This window comes from Calypte anna, chromosome 19, assembly GCF_003957555.1.
Source record: "Calypte anna isolate BGI_N300 chromosome 19, bCalAnn1_v1.p, whole genome shotgun sequence".
Lineage (NCBI taxonomy): Eukaryota > Metazoa > Chordata > Aves > Apodiformes > Trochilidae > Calypte > Calypte anna.
Genome location: NC_044264.1, coordinates 3,382,677 through 3,402,251, shown reverse-complemented (window position 1 = coordinate 3,402,251; position 19,575 = coordinate 3,382,677). Strand labels below are relative to the sequence as shown.

At 47.3% G+C, this 19,575-nt stretch overlaps 1 protein-coding gene across 1 annotated transcript in view; it reads right to left on the bottom strand.

The window, feature by feature from the left end:
* TYW1B (tRNA-yW synthesizing protein 1 homolog B) overlaps positions 1-13,454 on the bottom strand; it is a 104,299-nt gene extending 90,845 nt beyond the window's left edge. The window contains 8 exon segments of the mRNA XM_030462417.1: positions 7,271-7,393; positions 8,643-8,785; positions 8,788-8,923; positions 9,656-9,850; positions 10,635-10,693; positions 10,696-10,733; positions 12,022-12,163; positions 13,442-13,454. Of these exon segments, the coding sequence (XP_030318277.1) occupies positions 7,271-7,393; positions 8,643-8,785; positions 8,788-8,923; positions 9,656-9,850; positions 10,635-10,693; positions 10,696-10,733; positions 12,022-12,155 (828 nt within the window). The 5' untranslated portion in view covers positions 12,156-12,163; positions 13,442-13,454.
* Between the last annotated feature and the right edge of the window lie 6,121 nt (positions 13,455-19,575).

The window sequence follows — 19,575 nt, the reverse complement described above, 5'->3', positions numbered from 1 at the left end:
AAGGCTAAAAAAATTCCCAGATCACAACTCTAAAGTTACATTTGCACAGCTACAGGGGGAGTTTTAAGATTGCTTCACTGAGCTGTAACACCACTGCTTTGCTGTAGGGAACATTTTTACAAGGTGTTGTTAAACCACAATTCCATTTCACATTGTGCTGCATGATTCTGCTGACATTTGTTTGATTTGGAAAGCTTCCTTGGACACACCATAAAGAAGATTGATTTTCAAAGGAAACAAAAGAATCACAACTAAAAATGTGTCAGCCTCCACCCAAAAGTGACTGACTTATATTTAAAAATTAGGCCACACTCACATTTTTATTCCTTCCTTCTGTGCTACAATAATCACAACTAAAATCCAGGTAATAAGATTCAACAAGTGGCCTGAAATCCCAGCCTACACCCAGGAAGATTTTCCACTTCAGCCTATTCTGCATTGCCACAGAGTACACAGCACACACCCTTTCACAGCATCTTGCCACATTTTACAGATTTATTTTTTTTTAAATGGCTCTGTAAAGACTTCTCCACTCCATCATTTCTTTCTTAGGCTCACAGTTAAGATCTAAAAGGGCATTTCATTTCAACACCAATCTTTGAAATGCCCAAAATGCCACAAATACATAAAAAAAAAAAAAAAAAAAAAAAAGAGGAAAAAAAAAAGAAAAAAGGGTGATGAATTTTGATTCTGCACTAATTTTCTGTATTTCAAGAAGCCTCCTGTGAATCTGAGCTACACCAGTTAGAGGTGTAGCAATATCTGCTTCAGAAAACCAGCCCTTAGAAGCAAGGGAGCTGGCTGGACTGCAGACTGCTGTTTTATATTAGCAACCCTGAGTGCCCATCGCTGAAAGGAAAGCTCCTAGTGCCATCAGCAGTGCCCAGAGGTGCCCCTGGTATTGGAATTCTTCTAACACAGGAAAGCAGATGTCCATGAAAATGTTGATATAGGTGATGAAGCACCAGGAAAAGCATCAAGCAGAAGAGCTTGACCCTTCTCTGGGGCCATGAGAGATGCAAGTACAATTCCCACTGGGATTGGTCTTCCCAGGAAGACTATTTTGCCAAAGACTCCATGCAAGCTCCCTGCCAACAGAAGTCAGTGCTCACTGGGAAGTCTTCACATGCACTTTCTCCTACCTGAGTGTGGGCTCCATACAAATCCTCCAAGGCCAGGCTGGATGGGGTCTTGAGCAACTTGATCTGGTGGGAGGTGTCCCTGCCCATGCATGGGGGTTAGAACTGGATGATCCTTAAGACTCCTTCCAACGCAACCCATTCTATGATTCTGTGATTCTGAGACTCAGGTTAACAGCTCTGCTCTGTAGCCCATTCAATATTAAGCACTTAGGCAGCTTTTCAGAGAATGAGAGGCCATGAGATTAGCTTAAAGATAGTCTTAAAGTCAAAAGGAAATTGTCTGGTTTCTATCATAATCAATCTTCCTTGCCTGGAAGGTAACTGGGAAACCTCATCAACTGGGAAAACAGAACAACTCAGATATCCCACAGCCCTCCTTGGGTTGCCCGAGACCCCAAGCCCCACTCCCCAGAAGTACAGACCATGACTTGGTGCTTCATCCTCTCAACACACAACACAGTTCCATGCACACAGCCACACCAGCTGCTTTTCCAGCAGTGCCTTGGGGCTTCCCACCTGGGGCTCTTCCACAGAGCTTCTTTTCCATGACTGACATGAAGCAGCACTCCTCTTCCTACAAGTAATTGTTGTTTTAGTAATACTGCCTGTCACAAGGACCCAGCCCAAATGAGCCAGGTGTCCTGGTTTGGGCCAGGATAAAGGTGGTTTTCTGTTTCTGTACTTTGGCTTTTAGCTAAGTCCCTTGTGTTGCTCTGTGTAGGCATGAAAATATAGGTATGGGGAGGCCTGGCAAGTCGACTACATCACATTGCCTCAAACTCGCCAGGGTAAGCGCTATGTGCTTACAATGGTGGAGGCAAGTACAGGATGGCTGGAAACATATCCTGTGCCTCATGCCACAGCCCGGAACACTATCCTGGGCCTAGAGAAACAAGTCCTGTGGAGACATGGTACACCAGAGAGAATTGAGTCAGATAATGGAACTTATTTCAAAAATAGTCTCATAAATAACTGGGCCAAAGAACATGGTATTGAGTGGATATACCATATTCCCTATCATGCACCAGCCTCAGGTAAAATTGAAAGGTACAATGGTCTGTTAAAAACTACCTTAAAAGCAATGGGTGGTGGAACTTTCAAAAATTGGGACAAGCACTTGGCAAAAGCCACCTGGTTAGTTAATACCAGGGGTTCCATCTGTTGTTGCTCTGTGCACATCCAAGTGTGTTATTTGGCTGGCAAGAACCTTAAAAAAAAAACAAAAACAAAAACAAAAAACAACACATAGAAAAATAAACACCTGAGAAATGCAGCATAAAGTCTGTGAGAAATGGGAAGCAGATGGGCTGGACTGCTGCAGGCTAAGTCTGATCAACTCAAAAAGCAGATGTGGTCAAGAAGAGGTTGTAAATAAAGAGGAAACCCAGAAGTCAGGGGACTTCAGACTTCCAGATTTTTTTATATCTATCAGCTCCTGCTTCACTACCCATCTATCTAAAACAGACTGAAGAGCAGCCAGGGATATGGGATCTGCTACTAGGGGTAAAAATAAATCTTCATTCTAATCTTAAAGCCCTTTACAAAGGCTCAACAAGGAAGCCAGTATCAAACCACAGGTCAGATACAGGATGTCTGGCATTTACTACATTTTACTTTTTTTTCTTTTTTTCAATAGCCAAGGTTTAGAGAAAAAAGGTTTGAAAACAAGAAGGGAGAGGGGAGCAGTGTGTCTATGCTGAATCCAGATTTTAGTGCTACAAGTAGTTGCCAAGCAGTTAAACTGTATTTCTTAAAGCTTACTTTAAAATGTAGGATCCCACAGATGTAGAATGCAATACCTGAAGGAGCTACAAGAAAGCTGGAGAGAGACTTTTTACAAGGCATGGAGAGAGAGAGAGAACAAGTGGTAATGGCATTAAACTAAAAGAGGGGAGACTGAGATGAGATATGAGGAAGAATTCTTTGGTGTGAGGGTGCTGAGCCCCTGTCCCAGGTTTCCCAGAGAAGCTGTGGCTGCCCCATCCCTGGCAGTGTTGAAGGTTGGATGGGGCTTGGAGCACCCTGGGCTGTGGGAGGTGTCCCTGACCATGGCAGGGTTGGGACTGGGTCAGCTTTAAGGTCCCTTCCAACCCAAACCAGTCTGGGAGTCAATGATTCCACAACACTGAATTCTGAGTCAGAGTAGCAGAGATCAAAATCTATCCCAGAGACTGAGCTGTTGCAGACAAGAACACATTTTTACCTATAGGAATCTTCCATCCATTAAGAGGCAAAGTTTTTGGAGAGCTCTAAATGTGCCCAACAGTTTTAGCTGTTTCTAAATGTGGCAGTCAAGTATCCCAGCCTTATTCCATTCAGTTAAGAGACAGCTAACAATTCTTGCTTACTCTGAAAGTTTCTGCAGTAACAGTCTGTAAATCTTTGACTTTTAATTTGTCAATCTTAAAACTCACTGCTCCATTTCAAATCAAATTCCAAACAACTTCATTCAAAGTTTCTTCACCCTTCCTGTGTATCTATGTTGCACATGTGACTATCAGCATCATTAAACTTTTTGCTTTAGAAAACAAGAACATTAATCTCAAAATTGCCTCAACAAAACAGACCCATTTTATTACTTCCCAACCCATTAAAAAAAAAAAAAAGGTATTATTATTATTACTCATGCCTGCAGTTTATAAACATGAAGGTTAATAAAGCCATTTCATTCTCTGGGAACAAGCCTAGGTTGGTCTTTCCAGTTTATCACAATCTCCCAGCTGTGGGAGATAATCTACATAAAGCAATGGTGTCCCTATGATTAATAGCAGTCCTGCAGGCCACAAACATACCCATTAGTTTTGACATTTTACCTGATAAGCACATTTCAGAGGAGTAACTTTGGAGGTCACTGTGCCACAACTGTGAAACTGAACCAGCTGAAGGTCTGAGTCCAGTCCAGAAGCTAAACAGCACCTGCAGCTGTTTAGTTCTGGAGGTTCCAGAAATTTAATTACTTAGAAAAAAAAAGGTCTGGATTTTAGCAGCTATGGAGTATTTATAACCACACAGCATGAGATCTAGTAAAGTGGGGAATTTACCTGTGTAGCAGTCATTATTTGATACTTGAGTGGCTTCCTGCTGCCACGCCACCTTGCACCAATTTTTGTGCTCAGACTGAGTGTGCATGAGGCACCACAGCCTTGAACTGTGTACCTCTACCCTCAGAAGCTCTTTAAAAATCCATTTATTTTCCAAGGAAGAGTATTTAACTTTTACAACTAGATCAGGAAGAGGGGTCCTTTTATTCACCTTGAACCTCTAAATCTATTTGCCTGATCCAAATGACTGCAAGGATCCAGTACCTACCTCCAGCAGGTCTGTCTTGGACAGTTCTTTGTAAAATGCAATGAAGCTGCTGTAAACAGGGGGAAGAAAGCTGTAGAACAAAATTCAGCCTTGACTTCCACTGATTCAAGCAACAGCAGATGGATGCAAAATTAAGATCACTTGCAGAGATTTCATCAGCCACTTATGAGAGACACTCACCTTCCCAGCCTCCCTCTGCCATCCCATAAAAGGCAGAACAACAAAGAATTCTGTCTGTGATTGCACATCTGTCTTATCTGCCAGTGCTTCTCACAAGAGGCAACACATGCCTGCAAAGGAAGTCAAAGCTGGACTCTGAAATATTTCACATTAACAGCACTGCACAACCTCCTACCCCCTGCCCACATGCAGAGGGGTTAATGCACAACATTAAAAAAATCCACAACTTCATGTGGAAGCTACTGGAGACATTTCAAATCCAGGTAACTGCATATGAAGAGGTGCCTGTGATATAACACAGGTTCTCCTTCAATTTGCTGCCCTGGGTATGGATAGCTCAGATATAAAACCCCAGAGCACTGTGTTGGGAGGGATCACTGCAAGCCAGCAGTGTAAAACAAAGGTGGGAGACTAATTTTACACAGCTCTGCATTCCATGAGTGGAAAAAAAAATTGGCTAAAGGGACAATGCAGCTCACCTGAGAAAGAAAACTTCTCACTGCACAAACTCCTAGCCACTCAAATGAGGATGTGAGTTCAGACAGAGATGGACTACACTTAAACAACTGCATCCTGCTGCCTGGGAGCTAGAGCCTGATCATGATGACTTCCTTTCATAAATGCAGAGCATCCTGCTCTTCCATATCAAGTCTTCAACATTTGTTTTCATTATTAACCTCACCTACAGGATCATTTTACAATTCAAGTGTTTGCATAAACCTGTGGCAAGCCAATGAACACATTCCCCAGGAGATTCACCACCAGGACAAAGTCATTCTTTCCCTCAGCTGATGACACCAGTGACAGCCATCAGCTCAGGCTCCCTCCTGGAACACTGACACAGCTACAGCCTCAGCCTGGAAACCACAGCCCTGCCCAAGAGAGCTAAGGATTTACATGGAAGTCATGGCCAAGGGTCCCTTCTGACCTGCAATCAGAAAAGCAGACTGCAGCAAGGGAAAGCTACAGATCAGGGAAAATTCACCCAAAACCAGGGGACATGACTACAGCAGCACAGCTCAGTGGCACTGGTCACAAGGAAAAGTTGATCCACAGCCTTAGGGCCTCCTGTCTCAGCAGCTGACAACAGCTCCTATCAGAAGGGGCAAGACACTGCCACGCACAGAGCAGACTTCAGTCCTCACCCTTGTCCCACAGCAGACTGGCACTCACAGATTTAACAGCTGGAACAAGCAGGAACATTTCACTGCCAGGCAGAACAAGTGTTCAGTATCCCCTCCAAAGGAAAGGCAGCAGATGAGAAAATGAAGAGAAGAGCATCTGTGCTCAGACAGAAACTGTCCCTCAGGTCAGGGAGGACACTTCAGAGCCACAGGAACCTGACTGACAGAGATATTTGTACTTTTGCAGCAAGTAACTTGTGCATTTGACATCCAGGCCTCTCACCACTCAAGCAGAGCACTGAGGAAGCAGGGAATTGTTTCAAACATGCATCAGGAAATAGGGCAGGCAGCAAAAACCCTGTCACTGCCTGGGTAAAAAAACAAACCCCACTGACTTCAGCCATGCTCACCCCAGCACAATGTGCCTGAGAGGCTGAAAGCAGGAAGCATTTTCTTGTTGTGCTTTTTATTCATAAACTAGACTATACCTGGCTTTCCTGATTTACACTACACTTGGTGTAGTGGTGATCATGGTGTTGCCATGTTATATTGTCAGTCAGTGAAAACTCAGAGCCTAATTTCTCATAAAACTGCTGAATGATCCCATCTCCCTTCCCTGGTCCCAAAGCAGCTCTCAGGGCACACTGCTCCAGCACATCCCTTTTTGTCACTGACCTCCAGTGGTGAGCAGAGAGGAGGCACAGGGACACACAAACATCAATCTTTCTGTTTCATGAGGAAAGGCACCACCATGGAAAGATCCCCAAGCGGGAAAAAAGTCAGCTGATGGCAACATAAAACATCCCAGGGCCAGCACTCCCCCACTGCCAGCAAAAAGCCTGGGGAGCTCACTAAGGCTTCACCCAGAATCCATTTAGATTTAGATCCTTTTTTATAAGCTAACCAAATCAGTTTGGTAGATCCTGCCTGTAGACTGAACACACAAAAAGCCACAAACAGAACAGCAGAGAACAGAGATGGTAACACCCTGACATAGAGCAGGAATTGGGGTTGCCTCTGGCAGGCTCAGTATAGCTCAGCTCAAGCTCTCTGGCTCCACCTGCACACACAGCAGCAGAACACCAAAGTTCTCCTCCCAGCAGTGTGTTACCAGCCCAGCTGCAGCTCTGCTCCTCAGCACAACACCCCAGCACAAGACAGGCTTACATTTCAGCTGACATACCCACAGTTACAGGGAGAGGATTTGGGTTCAGACCCTGGAGTGCAAATCACAGTGGCAGAGATGCACGTTCAGAGTTCGGTGTTTGCTGCAGAAGCAATTTTTTCTCAGACTGAAAATAACAAGATACCATTGCAGCATCTGCTCAGTGAACAGGTCACAGTTAGTTACTGCATCCAAAACACCTCTAACTATGTTCTTGGGAGGCCAAGTTCTCCCATAGCTCATATTTTACTCTAATTAGACCCTACAGATTCAGCAGGTAATATTTTAATCAGTGACAGAGACCTGACAGTTCTACACTGACTGCAACAATGAGAACAGAACCTTTGTACCTTTTCTTTCTTCATGTGGCTCATGATATTGCCAAGATCTTCCACATCAATGACAGAACTTGAACCTCCAGCTTCCAGAGCATCAGCCTCCTCCTCACTACTGCTTTCAAACAACTCTTCTGCCTGTGTAAGAGAAAAAAAACTAAATCAGGAATGTATCTGAATGCTAAACACAAGACCTTCATCTATGCTAACCAGAGAAATCAGCTCCCACATCTGGAAGAGAATGCTGAAAAAGAAAAAAGAGTCAACCAACAACCTGAATACTGGGTATGAGGTGCAGTTTCTGAACAGATTCTCTAACAGCTCTAATTTTACTCTCCCCTCCAACTAGACCCTATACAGACAGTATAGAAGATGCATTTAAACTTGGAACTTTTACCAGAGTGTATTTTTAAAGGGTTCTGTAGCCCAGAAGCCACCTGAAACTCAGTCCAGATGTCCTGGCTCCATCTCCCTCATGTGTCTGTCTGATCACACCAGAAGCAATGCAGAGGATCCAGCTCCCACTGAACACAACAATCTGGAAGCCCAAACCCCTTGAATTCCAAGTGCCTGAATGAACAAGAAATGAAAGATCTGTTTTCCAAGTCAAACTCTTCACAGAACAGAAAAGTTGTCTCCCTTTCTGTACAGAGCTGAGGTACAGCACAACAGCACTGGTGTAACAGCAACATTTATTCCTCCTGTGCCAGCAGCAGAGAGCACTCTCAAACCCACTCAGCTACAAGAGCCCAAATTTTCCTACAAAACTCAACACAGCCAGAGTCATAATTTCAAACCCACAACAAATGGCTTGCAAGGAGCATTAAAGTGCCACAGCAGCTCTGGGTCTCACTCTGTAGAGGAAGGGAGAGGATTTCTTATTCAAAACCTGAAATGAACAAATACTCCAAAAGACACAAAGCATTGCAGGCAAACACATTCAGGACTTGCACAGGTAACATTCTCCCAGCTGCTTTTGGAAAAAACCTTGGGATGAAGGCAAAGCACCTCAGCTTCCACGGGTTGAACTGAAAGCAGATGAAATGCTGGCAGGAACCAAATGCTTCACTTGGCCATGAGACAAAGCAAAGACTGAAGAGAACCCAGACTGACCTCCTGGAGCATACACTGCCCCTGCTCAAGGGGAAGGCTCCCTCATTATACAGATGCCATCTAGCCCATGTCCATAACTAATTCTTTGATCTTTCTTTAGATTTATTCTACATGTTATCCACCACAGGATCTCACCCCTCCTAATCCTCCTCTGCACCACTAGGAAGTATCAAGCTCCCACAGCACCCCTCTGGCTGCCCGAGGAAGGAGAGAAGTCAAATAGTGTTCCAGAGGGCACTAAACCAGAAATAAGGTCAATGGATTTTGGCTCTACCTCAGTATTCTCATATTCCAATGCCCCGTGTTCATCAGCTGAGCTCTCCTTGTTCTGCTTCCCTCCAGATTTGCATTTCCCTTTCTTGCACTTCCCACTGCACATCTTCTTTTCCCCTCTGCAGAGGGCCTGAAGCTGCAGGAGAACTTGCTTTTCCAGGCTTCAAAGTCAGCTTCAATGCTGCCATGCTTGCTCTGGGCCACATTGCAGTCCCCTTCAGCACGAGTCAGGACACGGCTGGCACTGAGCATCCACAGCCACCTGTCAATGTTCCTGCCAACCTGGGAGAGGATCACAGGGAAAGGAAAATTAAAGGAAGACCAAGTTAAACTAAGAAAGCAAAGACCAAGCCTGGAAACAGAGCTGGTGAGCTGCTCAGGACTACCAGGCAGGGATGTCAGGACTCCCTCTCCTCTGCCTGGCCACACAGCAGCCTGAACACCATGGAACACCCTCCCTGCTGCCATCACACTGAGAAGGGAAGGATCAGGTCTGGACAGAAGCTGCTTTGGGCATGTGGACATGTGGACAGCAGTTATCACAGAGTAGTCGATGTCACCCCAGCTACACAAACCCAGTGGCAAGTCAGAGATCATTAGGTTATTTTTCCAAGATGAAAGAAAACTGCCTGGCTAAGGTACAGCCAGATTGTGCATCTACAGATCTGCCAAGCTCAAAGAATACAGCAAAGCCCAAAAGAAGTTGAGAAAAGCAGCCTAAACAAGGCAGCAAGTGAGAGGCTGTACCCTCACACACTGAGGGAGAGCTTCCCAAGCTGGATGTTACCTCAATGAGCATTTGCCACATGTATTCCCACACCTCCCAGATTACTGCAGTGATTTTGGGACTCCTGCTTCACAACCACGCTGCCTGGGCCCTAAACCCATTCTCTGATCAACTCCACCCAAAGGCTGCAGCTCTCAGACAAACCCCCAGCATCACTGTGAGCATTTAGGGAAGCTCAGCCTTTCCAAGGAGCAGGAAGCAAAGGAAGAGGCATGGCAGATACTCACTGTGTTGTAATGATCAGCATAAGCTGAGTTTCCCAAGCCAAACACAGCATATCTCAGGCCCTGCAGGTAAGTCTTCCCAAGCCGAAAGTCGTTCACTGCCTCCTCCAACCACCTGCAGAACCACACTGCACTGTCTGGTGGCTGCCCAGCTGTGTATGTGGCTACCAGGAACACACAGATGTTCCTGCTGGTTGTCTGATAATAAAGAGAACAAAAAAGATGACTGCATTTTTCAGAACACTTTACATCAGGAGGAGAGCAATACCCACGGGCAGCTGGGACAAGGCAAAAGAGAAGATTTTTTGCTAAGTGGGTGAACAGGCAGTGGTGCAGGATGCTGCAGGGGGACAATCCCAATGTGCTGAGCAGCTGTCCCCCTGCTGAGCCACCTGAAATGAGCCAGGAGATCAAGCTGCCTTACTCCTACCCAACAGGGGCACAGAACAGGACACCCACCTTCTTCCACCCCAATCAACAGCTTCCTGAGAGACTCTTACAGCAATCAGCTCTCCCAGGGCAACAAACAGTAAATACCAATATTCTCAGAAGGGAAGATCCTTCAAGGATCATGCAAACATTGAATACGCCTCCCAAGACAGTTCTGACTTCTAAGGCCACAAGGGCTGTGGCAGTGTCACCATCTCCTGAGTCTGGGTTTGAACCCTTCCATGGTGTGGTGTCAAAAGACAGGACAGGGGGGACCTGCAGCAGCCACCCTGGTGTCACTGACACCTGAGCTGCAGAACAAGCTCCTGCAAAGTCACTCTCAGCACCCAGAGATGCTTGGGAACCTTCCCCAGCAATTTTCAAAGTTCAAGGATTGCTGCTGAGGCCAGAGGGCTTGCTCTTGCTTAGATAGAAGGGAAGCCACTTCCAGCACGTGGCTTTGGAGATTTCCAGGAGAAGAGAAGTACAAGAAGAACAAAGCCCTCACATTCCCAGGAAATGCTTTATGATCTCCTGTTTCTCAGGTACCTACCTCCTCTACTAAACAATCATCTGGATCGTAGTCTCCCAGGCTAATGACTTCCACAGGCAATCCTGGGAAGCAACTGCTTCAGCCAGACTTCTGGCAAATCTCTGAAAAAGGAAATCTAGAAGGTTATCAGATTCTAGGATTATCAGGTTCCTTCAGTCCAGCTACTGTAAGGGTCAAAAGATGCTCCTGCTAAACCCAGCCAACAAATCTCTCCCAGCACAGAAAGAACAATGACACAGGAAAAATGGCACTGGACTGAAATCCCTCACATTTAAAAAAAATTAAATCTACTGACAGGAAGAAGAGAGATTCATGAATTTTAATGAATGATGATTTTACATTTATATAAACAAATTTAATTTCTTTTCCAGAAAGCACACACACCAGTATTAACCTAAGACCCCCTGCTAGAGAATGAAGAGGATATGTGATGGCAAACTTTAAACTTCCTAATCAGTGCCTCTGCTGCATGCCTCACTTAACAGGAGTAGAAAAAGAATGATATTTTTATGTTACAAAGTTTTCACTTCTCTTCCATGTTGGGCAATGACTTCTAGGGAAGTTTCTGATGAACCCTGAGATGTTTACCCAGTGCAGTGTTGCTGAGGCAAGCCAAATCCTTGAGTCTCAGGGATATTTCAAACCAACTTCACATGGGGGAGAAAACCAAGAAATCTGTACCTTTGCTGTGCCAGTTTGAGACCCGTAGAAAATTTTAACCCCAGCAACATGGATTTCCTTTGCCTGCAGGGGGACAGACCCATTGACAAGCTTGTCTTCTGTCCCTCCAGCAGGAGTCCCATTGGCTTTTTTCACCCTAAGAACCAAGCAGAGTTTCAATCAATCCCCTCTCAAAGTGATGTTAACCCGATTTTCCCAAAGACATTTAGCACACAAATCCTGAGGCCATGCAAATGCCACAGCCAAAATGTTTCAGCTTCCCTGACACCAGCAGAGCCACAATCCAGCACCACCCCTCTGACCCAGACCCAGCTCACACCCAACAGGATCCAGCAGAGCCTCAGAACCTCAACTTCACTCACCTGCCAGGAGGGGCTTTACCTTCCTGAGCAGCCTAATCCCACTCCCCTCCCCAAACCAGCCCAAATTCAGTGGAAACAGAACCCTGCAGCCACTGGGCAGAGCCAGGCTGACACATCCCCTCAGCACCATGGCAAGAAGCAGCAGAGCAGCACAGGCCCTCAGCTCCCCACTAACAGGAGAACACCCAGGCTGAGGATCAGAACCCTCAGGTGACCCAAACTGCACTGAGGGTTTGCACTGACCCAAGAGGAACATTTCCCTGCACCCCTGGGGACCTTTACCCAGCACTTCCACACAGATTTTGGGGCCTTCTCAGACAAAAGTGCTTACGTGTTCAGTGAACTTCTTCTTGGTCTTGGTGATGAAGAACTGAACAATAATCCAAACACTGATCCCAAAAGCAACAGCAGAATAGATGTAGAACCTGTGCAGCCATAAGGACACCAGGCAAGTAGAGAAAAAGTTCCATGTATCCATTGGGACACCTGAATTGAGAATAAAGCACAGGTTTAGCAAGAGCAGGGTTTTGTACACAAGAAAATAATCACACAGGGCCCACAGATTGATGCCACTGACAATTCTCTAGTTCTGCAGAAAACAGCTTTGGGCTAAAGACAAGAAAATACAACAGAATCAAGGAACCTTCCCCTCCTCAGAGGTGTGCAAGCTGAGTTTCATTTGTGTATGTTCTAATGTTCTAGACTGCCATATTGGAAACTCCAGGTTTTCCTCAGATAACAGCAGGTTCTGTTCTAAGAGAAAGCAGAAAACACTTGTGCTGTGCAAGTGTCTGAAAGTAAAATGTCCTTGTGAAACATTCACTGTATCACACTGGCCTTGGTTTTGCACAGCCCTGACACGTGCAGCTCTCTGGAGCTGGAAAGTTCAATTTCATGGAGAAAATCTCCCCCACAGAGCATGCTGCTGAGAACAGCCCTTGCTTGCACACAGCAGGCACCACACTGATTACAACAACAGCTTTGACCCCGAGTTTCAGGACCAGACTGAGACCTGGATTCAACTGAAACTTCCACAGTTCTATCATGTGGGTGAGGTCTGATTCAGAACAGCCCAGACTGTTGTGAACCAACTCAAAATTCTAGGTACACAGAGCCAGGAGTGCTCTTGAGCTCTGCCTGGGATTAGTCTCACAAAAGCACTCAGATTTTTAAATAAGGCTTTTTTTGTGATGCTTTTTGACTGGGAACTGCAGATGAGCCCTTCTCCTGTTATCCTCAGATCTTGTTGTTGCAGACATCAGACAGGAGCACAGAATCCCAGTATTTCCAGGAGCCTGGACACACTCAGCTTCCTCTTCCCCTGCTTGTTCCTAACAGTACAAAACCTGCTCTCCCCCTCACCCTTCCATCAGCAACACTGAACCCCAAAAGCACAGAGCTGGGGGGTCCCCCCATGAGGCCGCTGCCCCTGTGCCCCCAGATGCTCCCCACCGGTGCCAGCAGCCCCAGCACTGCCAACCCCACCCCACCCCAGCAGCCCCGGGGGGCTCCAGCAGCCGGGTACCCCCAGCCCTGCAGCTCCCCCACCCCTCCCCCCAGACCCTCACCCCACTGCCTCACCTCACCCCTGCAACCCCGAGTCCCCCCATGTCACTGCTCCTCGGGGTCACCCCATGCCGGGAGCTGCCCTCAGCACAGGAACCCCCAGCCGTGACCACCTCACGGTTCACACACACACAGACACCCCCTGCCCCTCACAGCACCCCGCAAACCCCCCCAGCCCTTACCCACACCCCTACACACCAAACACCCTCACCAGGCGGCTATTGACCCCACCCCCTCGCCCCCCTCACCCCGATCCCGTTTCCCGATCCCGCTCCTCACCGCCAGCACCCAGGCCCTGTGCCCCCACTCTCCAGTTCCGGCCTCTCCCCCCCGTTCCCCTCCGGAGGGGTTTTCCCAGAGACACCAAGGGCGGGGCGGGCGCAGCGGCGGCCAATGGGGAGGCGGCGTGGGCGGTGCCTTCCCCGTCTCCATTCCCCCCCCACAACCCCGCCCCGCCTCGCACACGGGCCGGGGGTGGCGGCGGGAGCGCTTCGGCATCGCTGGTGCCGCAAGGGGATGAGGGGACGGGGAAGGGGACTGCCCGGGGTGACGGGGCTGGGGAAACGGGGGAGCTCGGGGCGCTGCCACTGCCCTGGGCAGTGACATTCCATAGAATTGTTTGGTTGGAAAAGCCCTTTCAGCTCATCAGGTCCAACCCTTCCCCCATCCCTGCCCAGGCCACCCCCACCCCATGTCCCTCATCCCCACATCTCCAGGGCTCTCAAACCCCTCCAGGGATGATGGGGACTCCAGCCCTGCCCTGGGCAGCCTGGGCCAGGCCCTGACAACCCTTTCCAGGCAGAAATTGTTCCCCAGCTCCAACCTAAACCTCCCCTGGCACAACTTGAGTTGTGCCAAAGTTCCTCTTGTCCCATCCCTTGTTCCTTGGAGCAGAGCCCGACCCCCCCTGGCTCCAACCTCCTCTCAGGGGGTTGCAGAGAGCCAGAAGGTCTCCCCTCAGCCTCCTCTGCTCCAACACCCCCAGGGCCCTCAGCTGTTCCTGGGCAGACTTGTGCTCCAGACCCTTCCCCAGCTCCATTCCCTTCTCTGGGCACACTCCAACCCCTCAAGGTCCTTCTGGTTGTGCGGGGCCCAGAACTGACCCCAGGACTGGAGCTGCAGCCTCAGCAGTGCCCAGCACAGGGGGATGATCCCTGCCCTGCTTCTGCTGCCCACACCAGGGCTGGTACCAGCCAGGGTGATGGTGGCCACCTTGGCCACCTGGGCACATGCTGGCTCATGTTCAGCCACTGCCTCTCAACATGTTATACCTGACCCCATTTCAGTACTAAGTAGAGGTTCCCAGGTTCTCCTGATTGACTTTGCAGCAAGATTTGGTTTTTTCTTGCTAAAAACTCCTATGCTCTTTCTTTCGGGGTTCACTGCCCATCTTTTCTAACCCTTCCCGTATTTCTACGGAGAAAAATATAAACAAGATCCTGTTTTCTCAGTGTTTGTCAATGTGTCCAAAGGCCAGGAGGCAAAGCAGGACAAACCTCATTCAAGCCTTTGGGACAGAATGACCCAACAGAACTCTGTAAGTTGGTGGAATCCAACCAGTTTGCAGCTTCCTGTTTCATAAAAGCTTGGGAAAGACTTTTGGAGTGTTTTACAAGGGCTCAGTCAGCTGCTGAGTGTTGGTTTGGGAGAATGCCAGTGTGCTGGAGGGAAAAGGGGTTTTCAGTGTTAAGAAATTAGTAGAAAGGAGGAGTGGTAACTCTGGTATAGTCTTAAATGTACAAAAGTTTCTGGCTGAAGAGACCTCTGAGTGTTCTGCAATATCATGCAGCTTTGATGCACTGATGGCTGCAGTCACATAAAAAGAAACAAGGTTTTACCCACTCCTGGTTTTTCTCCCAAGGTGTCACTGAGGCTGCAGGGAGGGAAAGGAACTGTGGTTATTTTTGAAAACTCCAATTAAATGTTATAAGCAGATTTAATATCTTAGTTATTCCTGTCAGGATAGAAGCAGTGCGGGACAAGAAGTGGAAGGTAAAGCTGTTTCTCTTGTAAGTTCAGTGTTTGTGTGTTGGTTTTCCCTCTAGAAGCCTCAGCAGAGCTCTCTCATCCCAGTGCACAGGAGTGATGCAGTTATTCTTTTTCTGCACTTCACAAACCAAACTGGTCAAACAATTCAAAATGTAACACAATTGCTAAGGGTTTCACTCTTCAGTCAAATCTGTGATCTTCACTAACTGGTATTTTTATAATTTACTGTCCAGGTTTTATCAGAACGGGAGCTGCAGGTGTCAGACAAAGAGATACCCACAGCTGGAGCAGATGTTCAGAGATATTGTGACTGTTGTGGCTGAAAAATGTGTGAATCCTGGGACAAAGCATCTGTACCCAGTCATCCTCATAGAAAGAGCATGAGGGACATTCACTACTCTGTCAAACCACACCAGGCACCAAGCAGCAGGTTGGTTTCCTCACAAAATCACCTCTGCTCAGAGGTGTTCTCTTCAAGAGGGATTTCTCTGTCAGCAGCCACCAGGGGGGTCAGCAAAACCCCAAAAGCTCCAAAGCCCCCAGAGTGGCCACTCAGCTGCTGACAATAGGTGCTCCTGAAGCTTGGGAAGTTTGTTCTGATAACATTTGGGGAAAGGATAAAGAAAGAAAATGATTAAAGCAACAACAGTGATATGCCCAGAACAGGGGTAAAGCTTTTATAATTTATTTAAATTGAGGTGGGAAATTGGGCTTTGCATGGGCTCCTGGTGTTCTGCAGTCCAGCTGCTGCGTGACATAACTCCAGAGAGGTTTTTAAGTATTTGAAATGATGAGGAACAGCAAGAAGAGTGGCAGAGAGCAGGACTGAGAAATGTGTCTGAAGCAAACAGGAAGGGTTTGAGGTTTTGTTTCTATGCAGTGGTTTTTAAACAGCTCAGTAAATGCTTTGTGCTTCGTGTCTGTGCAGGCACTGGAAGTCAGCAGCTGAAGGAGAACATGCAAACTGAACGTGCTCACATGAGGCTGTGATTTATTCTCCCAGCAAAGGAGGGGGAGAATCTGAAAGAGAAGCTCAAGCCACTGGTAAAAGTTATTGGGAATAAAGAATTCCATGAACAGTTGGAAATTGTCAGCAGCCCTTGGTTTCTGGATTGGTTTGACAGCTTCACCTACCACCATCTGAATTCAGGTTTACCAGATGTAATGTATATTGGTGAATTTGTATCCCTAACTGTAGAGAAACAAGATAAATCAGGTGCCTCGAGTTGCCAAAGAGTGGGTATGAGTCCACCTGTGCCTGGTTAGGGCAGGCCCCCTATTACCAGGGGGCCAATAAAGGTGGGACACACACCCACAGAGGGCAGTCCAGCTCAGCTCACTCTTGTGCGAGGCAATGCAGAGGCCAGCAGCTCGTCGAGCCCCAGGAGCAAGAAAGGCTCCTCCACTACACTAACCAGCAAAATTCAGGAAAGAATTAAACTGAAAAGAAGTGAATATGGGGCTAGACAAAGCAGCTGAGACATGGAATTTTTCCACTGAAACAGTGTGAACAAAACAAGGCCCTAACGAGGCTAGCGTCTGTCTGGAAGGTAATTAAAAGTGTCGGTCCTGTTCTTAAGCACTGCCAAGGGTAGGAGGCACCAAAGGAATGGGAACAGCTGCACAAGTTTGATGTGGATTCAACCAGCAGATAAGGGAAAGTTATGCTGGTCTGATATCACCTCTTGTAACAATTATAATGAAGTCAGGGAAATCAGAAAGGTAAAAAAGTTCAAGCCTGAGGAAGACTTCTTACTTCATCCAAAGTCTGACGACCCCGGATATCTCCCAAAAGAAGAGTTTCATGAATATAATGACCTGCTGTAATCCTATGAATATGTATGTAACCCCACCTCCTTTTGAATATGCCTAGAACTGTGATCAATAAAAGGTAATTCCAGAGTTTTAGGGTGTGTGTGTGAGCGGAGTGGAGACTCCCCACGCACCCAGAGCTGTTTTGCTTATTGCAATTTTATTCATTAAATAATTAAACCATTAACAGAATACTGAGTCTTTTTTTAACACAGAGATTCTGGTAATCAGGTGGTTTGTAGTTGAACTTCCACAGTTCTAGTGATGTGAGCTTGAAAGCTGCCTTTATTAAACAGATTGTCCTTCATGCTGAGGACCACAGCATCATTTCTCTTAGCAGTGCCTCTCCTACAACACTCCTCATTTCTCTGCATATATGGAATGTTCCTATTATTTATTTGGCAACTCAGGCCTGTATTTGACAGGGGTTTAGTCCTCTAAGAGCATCCAGGTAAGCAGAGAGGGGCACACAAAGGGGTCCAAGGTGCACCCCAAAAGCCCTGGAAGCTCAAAAAGGCACAGAGGTGGCATGAGCAGGCTGCCCTCAGCAGGAGCCAAAAGCCCTGCCTCCTGCCCAGCCACCAGTCAGTGCCAGTTGGTTAGGGTTAGTGTAGGTTTAGGGTTAGGATTAGGGTTTATGGTTAGGGTTAGGGGTGGCTGCAGGGTGCTGCCTGGATGGAGGTTAGCCAGGACCCTTCCCAAGGTATCACCACATGCAAGGGGCTTTAATCCAATACCATCCTGCACTGCCTGGGTGCACTGGGCTTGGTGTGTAGGGCTCTGTCCCCTTGGTCTAGCTCTGAGGTGCAAGATGGGCAAAACAGAAGAAATTCCTATGGTATTTCATACCCTCTCTGATCCTCAATCAAATGGTACAGGAGAAGGAGAAGGGGATTTGGCAGGTATGGAAAAACAGCCTTAGGCCCAGGGGGCCCAGGGGAACTGCTTCATCAGTGAAGCAATGGATGTGGGCCCATGGGAAGCCCCCTACAAGCTGAGCTCCTGAGCTTGGCACCTCGCCATTGGAAAAAAGGACACCCAAAAACATTCCAGCTAGGACAGCCAGTGACATTCAGGGGTACCTCATTTCCAAAGTGCAAAACTTTGTGCCTCAGAAAACACTGGTACAATTTCCCTCCAGAGAACCTCTTTATCTAATCTGTTCTCTAGCACTTAGTTAAATGAGCCATTACTAAACTTGATCCCACATCACCTACCACTGACTCCTCACTCGACTTCCACAGCAATTACGAAAGGGAAGAAACTGTCCCCACAAATGTCAAAGTCCCTCTGCCAATGACCAATGGCTCATGCCTGATCTCTTACCCCAGTGGAATATTCCATGAAATATGGCCTTGGGACCATGTGAGGTGCCACCAAACTGCCCTCACTTCTGGCTCTGGTACCACTGTTTGCACTGGACATTGCTTTGGATCAGAGCTGGGAAGTGGCAAAAAACCTTGTCCTACTGCAAAGAACCTCTGCGTGCAGATTGTTTTATCAACATATTAAGAGTACTAACATTAGCAGCTATGCTGTACCAGTTACAGAGATTGATCTAAAAACAATGTTTTATCTCAAATTCTAACAAAAAAGATGTCTATTTATAGGTGGAACCTGTAAAGAGGTGGCCACAGCACTGCAGTGTGGAGAAGACAGATTGGCTTTGTCACGGGATGGATGTGGTGGTGCAGATGCCCCTCCCACCCCTTACTGGTCCACATTGGGTATATATTATATATTATGTATTTATATTATATAATTTTATTATATATACATAACATATATATCTATCACCATATTGATAAACATTCTTTGGAACCACTCTAGGTAAGAACAGGGTCAGCCTGTTAGTACCTTAGCACTTCTGTTTCCAACCAATTTAAAAGAAACAAAAAACAAGCCACAATTTTCCTGCCAGCCTGCCTGGCTGGTGTTTAATTCTTCTGCTCCATCAGTGTTGGAGGGAGACCTATTTTGGCACAGTGTGCACTGTGACCTCTCCAGCTGTGCTGCTGACCAGTGCAGGTGTCTCAGAGGGGCAGTGGACACGAAGGCTCAGACCCATCGCCCACTCAGAACATCTCAGCAGCAGGGAGCTCCTAGGAGGCAGGAACGTACTTTGCACACAAAGCTCTTGCTCTCCATGCATCCATCAGCTGGATACATGGTCTGGATGCTCATCATGCTGGAGGAGGCTTCTGCTGGAAGGACACGCGTGGTGGATCTGCTTCTGTCTGGAGACAGCAGGCTCATGGTCCCTGGAAGACCAGGCTGCTGCTCTTCACACCACGAGGCCGTGAAGAAAAGACCTCTTTGTCCTGGGGCTCTGGGCAGTCCAAGGAAGGAAGGGCAGTGCCGGGCAGGGGCAAACATCTTTAGAGATCTTTACCTGAGGGCCTCCTCCTCAGCACCAGGGCAATGGGCGCTTCCCTCTACCTCCTCAGGGAGGCACACCATGGCTCCTGCTCTCCTCTCCAGGTCTCCACTTGGCCACCTTCTCCTGGTGCTCCTTGCACAGGGAGTCCCAG